We start from the raw sequence: 15,399 nt of genomic DNA, 5'->3' as shown, positions 1-15,399 counted from the left end.
AATGTCTTCTAATGAGTCCAACAATAGGCCTTTTGCATGTATCTACCAGTAGGTGGAGCAGACAACATAATTTATTACCCAAGAACAAGGACGGGAATGAAAGTCAGTTTATTTGAAATAAAACAAATCTGCAAATGAGATTTTCTTCAAAGGAAATATGTCCTATATGTGTTAGATTTAGTCTGACTGGTTACTGAATCAAAATAAATAACTTTATTAAATAATCAATCTTTGCAGAAAGATAAATTAAATTTACAAATGGAAGCAATGTTTGCATTTTACTTATTCAAATCAACTAAAATTAGCTTTCTTTTCATAAAACTTTTACAGGGACAAAGATTTTTTGATGTGTTCATTTAATAAGGGTGCTAAACCCAATCCTGTTTTACAGGTGATGGGGTGCATAACAAATAGTATTTTCTGGGAAATATAATTGACTAATCCTATTATGTCTGTAGCAACAAATTAACCTTATTACTACTAGTAAATGGTGATTGATTATTTATGCAAATAAGTTACCATGTTCAGCTTTCTGATTGAAATAAACATATACAAAAGGTGCTTTAATATGACTTGAACTTTTTAATTAATAAAACCCTGAGGGGTCTATTAATTCACTCATTGCAACATTAGTTATTTACTTGTGTAATATCTATTAATGCTAACATATTTGCTTGCATAAAGATGAGATACTTAATATCAGTAAAAATCAGGAATAGATTTTAGAACTATTTTAAGATATATATTAGATTTGTACTAACACTGACTTTGAAATTAGGTTATCAGTATGTCAGTATATCAGCATAATAGTGCTAAAATTATTAATACATTAAGTAACACATACCTTAATTTATTATCTATATATGAATTCACAATATAATTTTGGCTTAGAAAATTCCTTACCTTTTCTAAAGTATTCTTTGTCTGAATTAATGTTTTATTTCTACTCATATAGGTGAAGCTATATTAGATCTATGAAAATTTAATATGAAAATTAGTATTCTACAAACTATCATTATATATCACTATAAATCACTCCTAAATTATTGAAATCACCAATAAAATAGCTCTAAAAAGGCTATTAGCATTATTCTCTTTACATATGTCAGCAAAACTTTTCCTATCCTGATGTACTTCTTATAACAATTATTTACACTTGAATATTTACTCAGTAAACTTTCAAGCAACTGAACAAATTGAGAGTTAAAATTGACACAAGCCTTTAAAAACAATTCATATCTGGCTTTTATTTTGTTCTTAAATGTATATTTACTATAATTTGAAATCAAAACTCTTAAAACAAGCAATGAAATTAATCTGTAAACATCTCAGGAATGTTTTAAAATCTGCAACTTAATTTCTCCCCAATAGCCAAGTCATGCTGAGAAAATCGGTAATAATAATCAAATTGAAACATGTGTTTTTCATTTTCTGAGTCTTCCTTAGGTTAGGGAAAGTAAAGGTTTTTGTGAAAATAAAATGATAAACGGAATCAGCTAAATCATAAAAATAAATGGCTGTTAATTTCAATCAAACTACCTATATAAATTGTAATTGAAAGGTGTCAAATTTCTCTCTAGTAAAAATATTTGATTGGCATAGACTGAAATCAGAGTGAATGCTTCTGGTGGTTAAGGACCTTATATATTCATTTATATGTCCTAGTCCTGTTTCAGTATCAGATAGATTGTCAGTACTCAAAAATATGTTATTGGAATAACTGATGAATTTTAAAGTTAAGATTTATATTCAATTTATTTATTAATGTTATTGCATATCTTTGTTTAGGTTAAGGTGAATATTACATACTTTCGCATGGGGAAAATGGTTTATAATTGCTACTTGTAATATCAGTTTAATATTCGCCACTTTTTATATCATAATGAAAAATACTGATTTAAAGCTAAGTGAAAAAAATCTGGTAGTTATAAGGAATAAAACATTTGAAATTTCTAGTATCATCCCATTAGTACAACTAATCCCCTGACGAAAGTCAACAAATGAGAGAGACTAAGATGATACCACTATTCTATTTCGTTACCAAAAAAAAAAAAAAAAAAAAAAAATTTGCTTTGGGAATAAAAGTGTCTGCATAGGTTCAAAGGGTTGTCATTTTATCTCCAGTTACTTGTGGTCAAATATGAAGATAACTATGACAAAACATACCGACTTGCCAGATCCAAATGAAAATCTCTAATATTTTAATAACATTCCTGTTCAAGGAAGAGGATTTAAAAACATCATTTCCCCTATGTTGCCCTCAGGTCTGTGAGACCTGATGTAAAATGGGGGAGGGGAATATTGGGAAAAGATAATTATAAATATTTCTAACTAATTTTGATTAATAATTAAAGGAAAGCAAAGAAAAGAAATGAGAAAATGAATGCTTCCAACAACTAAGAAAAACAGAAGAAAATGAAATTGTAGAATCTTTGTCTATCCGTGACAGGTTAAATTCTAATAATACGATTGTTATCATTTACTGAATGCTCTCTAAGGGCCAGGTAGTATTTTAAATGTATTACATTCAATCCTTGGAACATTCTTTCAAATTGTAGAGTGAAACAGACAATTCCAGGTAATCTCCTGATATTTTACCCTAAGTGGTCCAGAGAGCTTGGATGCCAACTTAGCTCAGTCTGATGTCAATGACCATACTCTTTCTGTTGTACCATAGTGCCGCAAAAACAACCGTTCTATTGGATGCCAAGGATTTCTGGAGACAAGGGATCACTAAACTAATGTTTATATGCATGGATATTAGCAGCAGTCTGCAAGGTATAAACAAGAAGGAAAATGGGCTAGGGCATTAACAGTTTGTTAGCACAAATATAACTAAAACACTGGTATTATTACAAATTCGTTAAGGTCCAGGAGTCAAGTTACATGGTCAAGTTTTTGGAAATTTGTTAAACCAGGTGTTTAAATTTAAAACTGAAATGAAATCAAAATAAAGAAATAATGCATATAAAGTATCTACGATACTCTGTGGCACATGGTGAGTATTCCATGGATATTTGCTATTGCATTATTTTTATTAGTAAAACAACTCATTATAAACTTTCTAATGTGGAAAAAAAGAGAATGAACAAATGTTTTATTAAATCTGATTTCGCCATTTAAAAAATGATTTTTGCTATACAATACCTATTGTTAAGTATAAGCAGCAGAAGTTGACCTCAGATTAAGAAAGATTCAAAGCAAAAAAAGGGGTTCAGAGTTATCAAAATAAACAAGTCTACCCAGTAATTATTATCACATTTAGAGAATTCTCTAAATGTGATAAAGTATATATCAGGCATAAAGGCATAAAGGATATATTTATGCCTCCCTTATTTCATCTAAATTGAAATTACTAATAACTGAAGTTAAAAAAAATTCTTAATTTGTGATTTTTACCTTTAAAAAAATGCAACCCACCAACTATACAGATAAAATTTTCACATTGCTATGGATTTACAATCAAGGCTTAAAATACCTCGACTTTTTTTATTATTATTATCTTTACTCCCTAAGTATTTAGAATCTAAAGATCACAGTTTGAGTACCAGACCTATTACTACTAGTTTTGTGTCTATATATATTACTCCCCTAATTTTCTCTGAGTTTCAGTTTTCTTACCTGTTAAATGGAGATAACAAATAGCTCTACAAATCTAAGTAAATATTAAGATAGTTATCATTATCAAGAGTATTGTTAATTATACAACCAAATAGAAGCTAGAAGTATAGGCCTCTGTTCCAAATGCACAAGGCCAGTCCAGTACTTAATATTTTTGAATCTGGATGCCTTTAAGCATGACATTCAGTCTCAGCTAACACCCTCCACCACCCTCCACAATGGACTGGACTTGCCTATGTCTGAGACATTTGAACTAGTGGCTCTGGCTGGAACTAGAAGACTGGATTTGAAAGTGGATGAAAAAGAACAGAAACTCACAAATTGCTAGTTTCCTGCCTGAAGCGCAATTAACCAAACTACCTTGACCCCCAAAGTCATATTTTTTTTGTTTGTTCGTATTTTTTTAAAGATTTTATTTATTTATTCATGAGAGACAGAGAGAGAAAAAGAGAGAGAGAGGCAGAAACACAAGGAGAGGGAGAAGCAACTCCATACAGGGAGCCGGATGTGGGACTTGATCCCGGGTCTCCAGGATCACGCCCTGGGCCCAAGGCAGGCACTAAACCGCTGAGCCACCAAGGGATCCCCATGTTGTTTGGTTTTTTTTAACCATATTTCTCTGGGAGCAGAGTATTCTAAACACCGATGTACTTTTTTTTTTGGCAACTATGACAAGATCCGAGGCCCTAAAATTTTACCATTTAGAAGAAAAGAATTCTAAAGACTCCAAATTCCACATTTGTATCTCAATATGAGGATGTAATCACTGAAGCAGTTTTGTTCAAAGCTTTACTGGAAAACGGGCATCGAAATTTAGAAAGGGTGCAGGAAAGGTTTTAATCTCAAATAAAACAGGAAAGTGACCTCGGTTTAGTAACTTCTGAGTTCTTGATCAATTTGCAAAGCAGTAAGCCACTCAGAATGGGTTTGAAAAGCGAGGTTGCGGCCTTCGTGTTGTGTTATCACAGAGGCAGATCACCCTGCTGACTTGCACCTTTCTGCCAGCGTCAAGGCGGCTGCCTCTATGAAGCTGCTGTCACAGACGAGTCATGGTGCCTGCATGCACCTACACACAAGCACGGAATTGAACTCGAAGTAGTGTCTTTGTGATATCTTTTCAACAAGTCATGTCCCATTCAGCCTGCTACTTTATCTTTGTCAGGCTAGGGGCCCAAGTGGTTTACGGGAGCTGTCAGGGGCAGGTAGACCAACCTGCTTCGTGCTGAGGAGGTAATGCATCTTTCGGGCTTGGTAATCTCTTTTCTTCTCCTCCCTTTCGAGGTCGGCCTTCTTCTCTTCTCTTTCTTTCATTTCTGCAAACTCCTCGAGTGCCTCCCTGCATCAAAACAATCCGCCGTTATTTATGATACTAAAAATCTGCTAACATTTTCACTCTTCCACTGATGATAATCAAGTAAGTTTTTGAGGGGCTACCATCATCCACATCCATCAAAATCAGCGGTGTAATCGATCTTACTTGCACATTCCACTGAATCTTTGCAATCTTTAAAAAGCATTTAAGTGATTTTTCGGTGGCTAAAGATTTTAAATAAAATATCTACCTATTCTAATTAATTCAACAGCTGAGGAAATATATCAAGTGCAAAGTAAGTGAACAACTCCATTACCATTTTCTTTGGTTGAAAATGAGCTATTTTGGGCATACCTAAATGTCCCAAGAAAACGGCTGAGCTACTAATTTCCTTTAAATTTTGATTTTGTATTAACAAATCTCTGATCATTTATTCTGTATACTAACTAATGGGCTAATTTTGAAAGTGGGATGGGTTTATATATATATATATATATATATATATATAAAATCAAAGAAGTATATATATGTATACTTAATGAAGTATATATAAATATATATATATATACACTTAATGAAGTATATATATAAGTACATATATATATACTTAATGTAAGTTTATTTCAGTTAACACTTTAAAAACTACCAACATGATTACATATATTATCTTGCACTTGCAAGATTTTATTCAATTATATAGATAATTTTAAAGAAAGCTAAACTAGGTGAATAAGTTCCTGGCTTTCTAGGTGTGAATAAATTTCACTGAAGTCATGAAAACTGCATCATTTATGAGTGTGTATTTAAGACATTTAAACAAAAAATAAATTTTTAAAATACACTATGTGAAAAATGCCTGATAAATAGAAGAGATTATCAAATATAGAAAAAAATCTTTTATTTTTCACAGAACACATTTACTATTCATGTTAAAATAATGTTTTGAAATTATTATTCTTCTTTAATGATATATATGTAACCTAGTGTCCAGTTCTTTAAGTAAAATTTTAAGTCATCTGAGCATTTACCATAAAGATATCAAGGAAAAGGAGATGGAAAGATGCAAAAAAAAAAAAAAAAAAAGAGATTCTCATTTCTACTTTCATGTCTAGAAATATTTTTGTTGTGATTTTCTGTTAAAGGCTACTAATACAATACTTCATACAAGGTTACTTATGAAACACACTGACGTTTAAAAATCACCATGCTATGCTATTGCAGCAGAGCAATTTTTTTCAACATAAGATTAAATTGCAAAATAAATGAATTACTTGGAGTGGCATGGCCCTCATTTTGCCACCCTTCTCTTGAAAATTGCTTATTAATATGAAAAAAGGAGTCAGAAAATAGCCTGTTTTACTTTATGCATAGTATTTTGGGGGCTTCTGCGCCCACAGAGCTGGGCTAGCTGCACGTTTAGATTGTGTTGGCAAGCTGGTACAATGACCTTTCTGACCTGCATCTCAAGGCTATTATTAATCGCTAAGTAACCTGGTAAAGCCAAACAAATTTGTTTCCATTGAAAGGATCTCTATCTGTGTCTGAGAATTTGTTCTGTACCAAACAAACCTCATTAACTGTGTCCATTTTTGACAAAGAACCAGGAGTTAGAAGGACTGGTGACCTTTCTTTGTCCTTAAGGTACAAATTTCAAGGCAGTTACATATGAATAAATGAGAATTTTTACCAGGAAAAATAACAATCACATGTTATACTAAAAAACTAAATATACTATTAATTTTCATCTTCCCTTTTAATCTTATGTACAAATATTTCTTCGATAATTCCTCTTATAAGTCTTTAAGATAATTTAAAAGAACTGATGAACTGCCTCTACAAGGATAATTACTCAGATATGCATGTATGCAATTTTATGTCATTCTAAAGATAAGCACAGTAATTTTCCAAGCAATCACAAAAATAAAAAAAAATCTACAAAGAAGTTTGTATCTATAAATGATTTAATGAATAAGAAGAGATCTTACATAAGAAAAAAGTACCCAATATAATTAAACACACACATGCACAGGTAAGGTGCAAAGAAGTAATAGGATTTGGACGCAAAAATCAGAAGTGTAAATTATTTGATGTCGTAAAAACAGTCCATCTTCTGGATATGGAAATGTAAAATAAAAACAGTGTGTACCCAGGGAGCTTGACAAGGAAAGCTAAAACTGAGAGATATGTAAAAGAATGTCAGCTTCCGGTATGTGAATAAAGTGCACTATAAACCCAGAAGGAACTGAGAAGCCCTAAAAATAAATCCAAGAAATTTGACAAAACATTAGAAAAACGAATCTCAAAACATAAAAATAATTAATTTAATAAATTTATACAATTTTTGAAAAAAATCAATCTTATGTTCCTGATTTATTGCCATACTTGAGACTGTACAGATATATTGAACACCACAGTTATACTCATGTCAAATAGTCTTTGTTTAATGACCAAGTAGGAAGAGCTGAATAAATTGTTATCCTGATATACAAGTTTCTGTTACATCAATAGCAATGAAGATATGTCTCAGTGTAAAGGATGTAATAAAAAATTATGATCCCATTAAGGATTAAAGGGTGAAAACTATTCTAACTAGGTTTCTTTACAAAATTATAAAAATTATTGATTTTTTATGCAGGGATTTTTTTCTAATGCAGTGCTTTTAAAACACTTAAACTTTTTCTCAAATAATTCCAGGTTGTTTTCATAATTTTTTTTTCATTTCAGGCACATATATTGTCTTATTTCTATCCTTAAAAAACAATCCTGTGACATATATGGAAGAGATGCTACTAATTACACTATTTTACAAATATGGTAACACATAATGAGATGAAATGACGTACTCTAAATAACAAATCAGTTAATAATAGAAATGGAATTAGAATCCTTAGATTTACAGATTCTCTAATTGCAGGCTGTAGTCATCCTGATATAAGAAATACTATGCAGAAGAAATTTTTTATTGAATAACCACATACATTTTCTTTTATTTTATGGTCCTGTTTTCTATTGTATACCTAACGAAACTTGCATAGGTCCTAAGACTTCCTGTATCAAGTTTCATATATATAAAATGTATTTGGTGAGATTAGTTTAAAAATAAAGGTAAAAATTACTGAAACTTTTATAAAGTCTTAAATATTTGAATATATTTACAATGATAAAATGTTTACATATTTTAATTATGATAGGAATAATAAAAATAATAATAGCCACAAGGAAGCAATACAGTGAATGGGTTCACAGCATAAACTCTGAAATGACACCTGATTATAAACTCTCTGCTGTGCTCTGCACTACTGTTTGATATCTGAGTCTCAACATCCTCATCTATAAAATGTAAATAGTATAGAGTTTTCTTCATCAAGCTATTGTGAGGAACAAATATATTAATCTACGTAAAGTATTCAGAGGGGGGCTGGCACACAGGAAGGCACTACATGGTTGTTTACTATATATTCAATTTTCACTCTAAGCTATGTTCTAGGCTACTTGCTTTATCAACTTAACTGGATACCAATCTTTTATACTGTCTCAAATTCCCTCAGTGATCTCTTCTTTTCTCTCTCCTGATCAGTGTGCAATTTTTAGGTAAAATCCATGAAGCAAACCATGGAATTTGGTTTTTCTAAGAGGCACAGAGGCATGGGGTAAACCTTGACTGGTGGGAAACAGGACATGGAAGAGAGCTATGCAAATAAATTTCCCTTTTCTCTGTCTTCTGTGCACTGCTGAGAGTTCTCCTAGCAAACCTGTGCATTAGCTAATGGATAATGCAGCACGTACCTACTATACCTTGTTGAGTCACTATGGGACCCTAGACGAAGTGGTGGCCAGGGCTGCAGGAGCTCATGGTATCACATTCCTCCTTACAGGATCAATGCATGAGTACTGGGTAGTAGACAGTTTATAGCTGTATGCCACCGGAGAAAATCAGCTGCCCGGTCTCAGGTTTTGTCACTCTCTCCCTCCAGCCTGCATCCAGTGGCTGGTTATTGAGGGAATGCACAGACCCAGAGCCTTCCTCACTTTGGGTCCACTCTAAAGACCTATCCAGGGGTACCGGGGAGGCTCAGTGGTTGAGCGTCTGCCTTTGGTTCAGGCCGTGATCCCAGGGTCCTGGGATTGAGTCCTGCACTGGGCTCTCCACAGAGAGCCTGCTTCTTCCTCTGCCTGTGTCTCTGCCTCTGTGTCTCTCATGAATAAATAAATAAAATATTAAAAAAAAAAAAGACCCATCCAAATCCTGAGCTTCCTGAGACTGGCTGAGACATCTGATGTGGTTCACTTTCTCCGCCACTTTACAGGTGTTATTCCTCACACACTCCCCAATACAGTCCTGCACCAAATCATTGCACATAGAGTCTGCTTCAATCTCTGATGCTTCACTCCCTTTTTTTTTTTTCTTTATACTAATACTCAGGGCAGTGAGGATGAAATATTATCAGTTTAATAAAGTATCATCAGCTTAATAAATACAGTATTATCAGTTTAATCCTACACTTACATTTCATTTCCAAGAAGTTCCTGGTTAAAACATACACATTACCACTTTTAATCCTTTCACAATCCAGCGAGGCAAATATTATCACTCCCATTTTATAGATTAAGAAATGAAGAATCACAGAGGTTAAATTTCTGCCCAAACCCCCAAACTAGAAGGTGAGAGTTAGAACCTGAATATAGGTTTCACACCAAAATTCATGGCTTTATGCACAAGGCTATACTCCTATCACATTTTTGCCCAAATCCCATACAGCTGATTCTTGAACAACATAGGTCCTTTGTATGCAGATTTTTTAAATAAATACTTTTCCCTCCTTACAATTTTAATAACATTTTCTTTTTGGGGTGCATGGTGGCACAATCAGCTGAGCATTCGATTCTTGATTTTGGCTCACATCTGATCTCAGAGGTCGTGGGATTGATTCCACATTCAGCTCCGAGCTCAGTGGGGAGTCTGCTTGGGTTTCTCTCTCCCTTTTCTTCTGTCCCTCCCCTCATACTCTCTCTGAAATAAATCTTTAAAAAAGTAACATTTTCTTTTCCCTACCTTACTTCATTATAAGAATACAGAATATATACACATACCATGCAAATATGCTTATTGGTAAGGCTTCCAGTCAACAGCTGGGTATTGGTAGTTAAGTTTAGGGGGAGTCAAAACTTATATGTGTATTTTCAACTGCACAGGGGGTCAGTGCCCCTAACTCCCACATTATTCAAGAGTCAAGTATATTTTGCCATTCCGTTTGATTTTCTTACTCAGTTCAAAATACAGTACTTAAAAAAAAAATCTTTATAGTTTTTATCTTCTTGTCTTTGTAAGTCCAGAACCCCAAAATAAAAATGTCCATCCTTTTCTCTAAAAAGGTTTCATAACTTCAACCATGATTAATCTCTAGCTGTTCCCACTCTCATAATCCTCTCTTTCATATATTTGTTATATTCTACAATATTATAGCTGCATGCATACATGACTTTCCTGTACTTCTCAACCAAGTGCTGAGGTCCTGAAGGTCAGAATTAAAGTTTATTCATTGATGTGTCCCTCCCAAAGTATTTGGTCTAATATCTGGTATAAATAGGTGCTACCATCATTTTGAACTATTTCTCAGCTGACTAGTAGTACATTTTATCATTTTTGATAGTTTAATTAGAAGAAGGAAGAAGCTACCTTGAGAAAGCCTCTCTTGGGAAGTGTGGAAGAACCAGGATTCCGGCTCTTGGCCTATAAAGTGGTTTTTGGAGTGTGGTATCTAGAAAACAGTTTCACTTGGGAAGTGTTGGAAATGCACGTTGTCAGGCTCCAGCCCAGACCAATTCGGAAATCCTAGGGGGAGGGACCCTGAGGCAATTTCTTGCCTGCTCAAGTTTGAGAAGTGCTAGCCTGCAGCAATGAAAATTATCAACTCTGTTGAGGAATTAAGATGATTCACTCCAACTCACTAGTACAACATCCTAAAGAGATGCATCATATTCAGTTAATAATTTTAATATGAGCATCACTATATAAGTTAAAGCACTGAGAAGTACTACAAAGGAGATATGATATGTACATTACAGTATTTTCATAGAAATCATAATTGTGACAGGAAAGTTAAAAAAAATATGGAGATTGTTTGAAAAGCACAAGTGCCCAAATTTTCAGAGGAACTGGTAATAATATTATATAATCTCTCAAATAAAAACACAATGCCATCATCTGTGCTGTCTTTAAGAAAAAATAATTCTAAGGAAATGGATTCAAGCAATTCTCCAGAGGCCTCACTCTGGTTTGATGGGAAATGAAGTCAGTGATGTGCAAGAAGCCTTTAAAAAAAAAAAAAAAAAGCTGAAAAGCTTTACTTCCTGCTATGGTATATTATGACCTAAAAGTATTTTAGTTAAATTTATTGTATGTGATAAGCAAAACTATTAACCACAAATAAAGCCAATGATGTGTTTGGACTTTGTATATAATATTCATAACAATTCGGGGACTGATAAAACCTTCAAATAGATTATCTGGAAGCCAGAAAAATATCCAAGACATTTGCATTAGAAATAAATGCTTCCCTTTAAGTCACTCAAACCATTTAAACCAGTTATTTTGTCTACCTGGTTACCCAGGGCCTGGAATTGTTGGACAAACCTTGCAAATTTCATTAGGGCAGCAGTTTATGACGGAAAAATACAGTTTAAAATTAAGGACTATGTAGCACACCGTTGTCAATATTCAAGCACTCAGGTTGCTCCTGAGCCTCATGCCTTACTCTGAAAACTGCAGGTGAGACTTTAACAGTCTGAAAACATTCAGAAGAGTCCTCTCAAAAAATATTTTTAGCTACTCTTGAAAATCCTTTGTTGCGGCATAGATTAACTTCTCTTCAAAAAGCCTAAGCTACTTTAAAAATTCATATCATGAAGAACATGAACATTCACCTGTTTATTCAGTCAGGCAGGCCCAAATATGTTTAAGATCTGAAAAGAAATAAAGATGTGTAAAAGCCAATCCCTGCCTTCAAGCAGCTTTCATTTTTAAAAAAAAATTTTTTTTTTTATTATTTATTTACGATAGTCACAGAGACAGAGAGAGAGAGAGGCAGAGACACAGGCAGAGGGAGAAGCAGGCTCCATGCACCGGGAGCCCGATGTGGGATTCGATCCCGGGTCTCCAGGATCACGCCCTGGGCCAAAGGCAGGCGCCGAACCGCTGTGCCACCCAGAGATCCCCTTCAAGCAGCTTTCATAATAAAACAACAGATAACCAACTAGACTACAGACAGAATATGAAGATATATAGAAGCAGTGCTTAAACTCAGAGACATTAGAAGAGGCTTGTTATAGGTGACAGCACTGGTTGCTGAACCAAAAAGCTTGGATAGAGGAGTACAGTAAGGAAATGAGGCTGGAGTATTCACAGGAAACTTCAGCTATCTTTGGTGGACCTGTTCCATCAACAGCAAAATGAAGGAAATGCACTTTAGGCTAGAAAAAGGGTTTCCTGACCTAGAGTAAATGGGCTCCCTAAGGGTAATGCTAGCAAATTTGTACTCTATAGACTAGATATTTTGTGAATGAAAAAAGTTAAAAAGAAGATAATGGTCAATGTTATAAAATTACAATACCATGACTTCACTCTGATCATAAAAAGGGATCATCCAATTGCTCCATTATTTCATTTGCCTACTTTGCATGATTTTAAAAAGCAATAAGACTCCATTCAAAGATCATTCATGAAAATCAATTTTTTTCTTCTTCTGGTTCCTTTGAATACACTTAGTTGAATAGAACTTTTTTGTGTACTATTCTTCCTAAAAATATGCACATATTTCACTGTAAAATTATTTTCTTTTCACTATTCTGGATAGTTTCTGTAAAAGGAAGTAAAATTTCATATAATATATACGATGCCAAATAATTGAGAGTGACATTGTGCTAGGTACAACAGTGGGTATAATGATAAAATATATTTACATAGTGTATTATTTTCAGGAGCTCTAAGTGCTTCACAGACATTAATTCAACTTCACAACATTCCACTGAGGTTGGTAAGGGGCAGGTATTATTAACAAGGTTCCTGTTCTTCACTGTGAAATGAAATGACTTTACAGATGGTGACTTTGAGACACAGCATGGGGGCTTCCTGCATAAAGGTAGATCAAGGCACATCATATTTTCTCTCCATTGTATATCTTCACAGTGATTCAGCTGTAGAGGATGAGGATCAAGCTAGCAACACTTTATTTGCGATGGAGTTTAGAGTTGAGGTAGCTAAATTTCTATTTCATATAAAAAGTTGCAAGCTCTTATTTACTTTGTGTTCACTCAAAAATCACACATTGCCACTCATTTAAAATGTGTTAACTTCATTTTAAAACAAAAATAATTGCTGCTGCTTTTGCATACAATCCATTTAACATTCAATCCAGGCACATCTCTAAATTAATCAGGATGCTATTGTAAAACAATAATATACAATAGGATGATGTCAATATATTTTAAATTAGTACCACATGTAGTAGTATATCACATATCATTTCAGAAAATTATCTAATGGGTTTTAGAATACTATTTATTGGCCAATTGTCTTATAATCAGTCTAAGAAGTCAGAAGAAAATGCTGGGCAGGAGAGTATCCAGATTTATGGATCATCACAATACAAGTGTTAGCTAAAGTCCCAGAAGTGGAAAAGACTGTCCAGGACACAGACAGTGAAAAGGCAAATACATTAAAGAGAAAACATTAATATTTAAGATCAGGCAAATAAAGATGAGTACACAAATAAACAAAGAAGAAACCATTAGAAAAGTAGAAAGGAAACCAGGAGAAAGTGGTGTCACAAAATCTAAGTTGTGAAAGAGATTAGAGAAAAAGAATGATAATCAGTTGCCTTATGCTTTAAATAACCCGATAATATGAAGGCCCAATAGCCTACTGGATAGAATTATAAATAATTTTTTAGCAACAACTACATTTTCTCAATACATTTTCACAATAATTTAAACATATCCTCAAGTATTGACTGAAAAATTTTGTACACAAATATATCAAGTACCTGAATCTGATTTCCACTCTATACCTTCATTCTCAACCAACAATATTAACAGTAACTTTACCAGTCTTTATCCCAGAATTAAAAAGGAGAAAAAAGGAACTTTCCTCCATCCATCTCATATCAAAAGATCAGCTAAGTGAGACATAAGAACTTTCAATTCAACCATTCCTTAAAGCTGGACAACCACACGACTAAATTCACAAACTAACATATTTTAGTTCCTTGCTTTCAAATGAGTAACAACTTAATGCTATACTCTGGCTTTTTTTTTTTTCTTTTTTTTACTATCACCATAAAAAAGAGAGACTTGAAATTCAGACAGCTTTTTTTTTTCCTGTTTAAAATTAAAAGTTACTAAAGTCACTGTCACTGTCCATTACATTACTAGTTATATCCTACTGAAAATTCGTATGCAAAATTTATTTTAGATCGGGGCTAGAAAAAGCTGTTTCTTGGCATATGCAGTAATCTTTTACATTTTCACAATGGAACATACTTAATTAACCACATTTTCTGATCAGTCACACCAATATAGTTATCATTCTGCATTTTCCTTTATTGTGGTCCTTCTTTCTTTTACGTAACTTTTTGTAAACTGCCTAAAATTCATTGTGTAAAGAATTAAATTTGAAAAAAATTTAAATACATACATATAAAAATTATGTCCAATGTGATAAGATTTTTCCTTTTATTAATTCTATTTCAGGAATGAGGATTTTTTTTATACACTTGGCTTTGAAAATTTTTTGCAAAAGCAATATGTTAAAAGTAATACATTCCTGTTAAAAATACGTGGAAAGATTGTGTTCAAATGGTAGATATCATTCCATACTATAAAGTGATTGTATGGATTATGTCATTAATTACTAATTATGGATAAGTAACAGACTGTTTCTAAAGCAAAGAATACGAATTGTATTTTATATACTCTAGTGTGTTATTATCCAAATTCTACCAAGTTAATTGCTATATCTTCTCGATTTTTACATATAAAATGATTCTACAGAGAAAAAGTCATATGTACAGCTAACATTTCAGATTAATTTGGTTCTTGAAAAGGAAAATGTTGTTTTCTTTAATCACAGGTTATTCTTTACTAAAAGAGCCCATAATCTAGATACAATTAGATAAAGCCAAACCACTATCATTTAGTTGGCTGAGATCAGAATATTATACTTTTAAAATGAGGTTTATTGAAATGTTATCTTTAGGTAATCATATTTATTCTCCTTATTTACACAATATAAATGGTTCTCTACTTATGTCCTTGAAATAGTGAACAGGGACACCACAGTATGAAAAAGTGGCCTAGCTGCTGGAGTTCATAAATTTTGTTCAGCTTTGGATGAGTTCAAAGAATTGCCATGTAAGAAAAGCCTTACAGAGGGAATTTATCTGATTATGGCAGTAATAATTACCCAGCTG

At 33.1% G+C, this 15,399-nt stretch overlaps 1 protein-coding gene across 6 annotated transcripts in view; it reads right to left on the bottom strand.

Moving 5' to 3' along the window:
* SPATA17 (spermatogenesis associated 17) overlaps positions 1-15,399 on the bottom strand; it is a 206,338-nt gene that overhangs the window by 128,376 nt on the left and 62,563 nt on the right. For all 6 annotated transcript variants that reach the window (XR_012001794.1, XM_025991317.2, XM_072759548.1 and 3 more), the window contains exon 6: positions 4,834-4,957. Coding sequence is in view for 5 of the 6 variants with exons in the window: in XM_025991317.2 (XP_025847102.1) it covers positions 4,834-4,957 (124 nt within the window). In the remaining variant the exon portion in view is untranslated. The remainder of the gene's footprint in view (positions 1-4,833; positions 4,958-15,399) is intronic.

Source organism: Vulpes vulpes, chromosome 5, assembly GCF_048418805.1.
Source record: "Vulpes vulpes isolate BD-2025 chromosome 5, VulVul3, whole genome shotgun sequence".
Lineage (NCBI taxonomy): Eukaryota > Metazoa > Chordata > Mammalia > Carnivora > Canidae > Vulpes > Vulpes vulpes.
The sequence above is the reverse complement of the archived record's forward strand: the minus strand, read 5'-3'. Positions and strand labels throughout refer to the sequence as shown.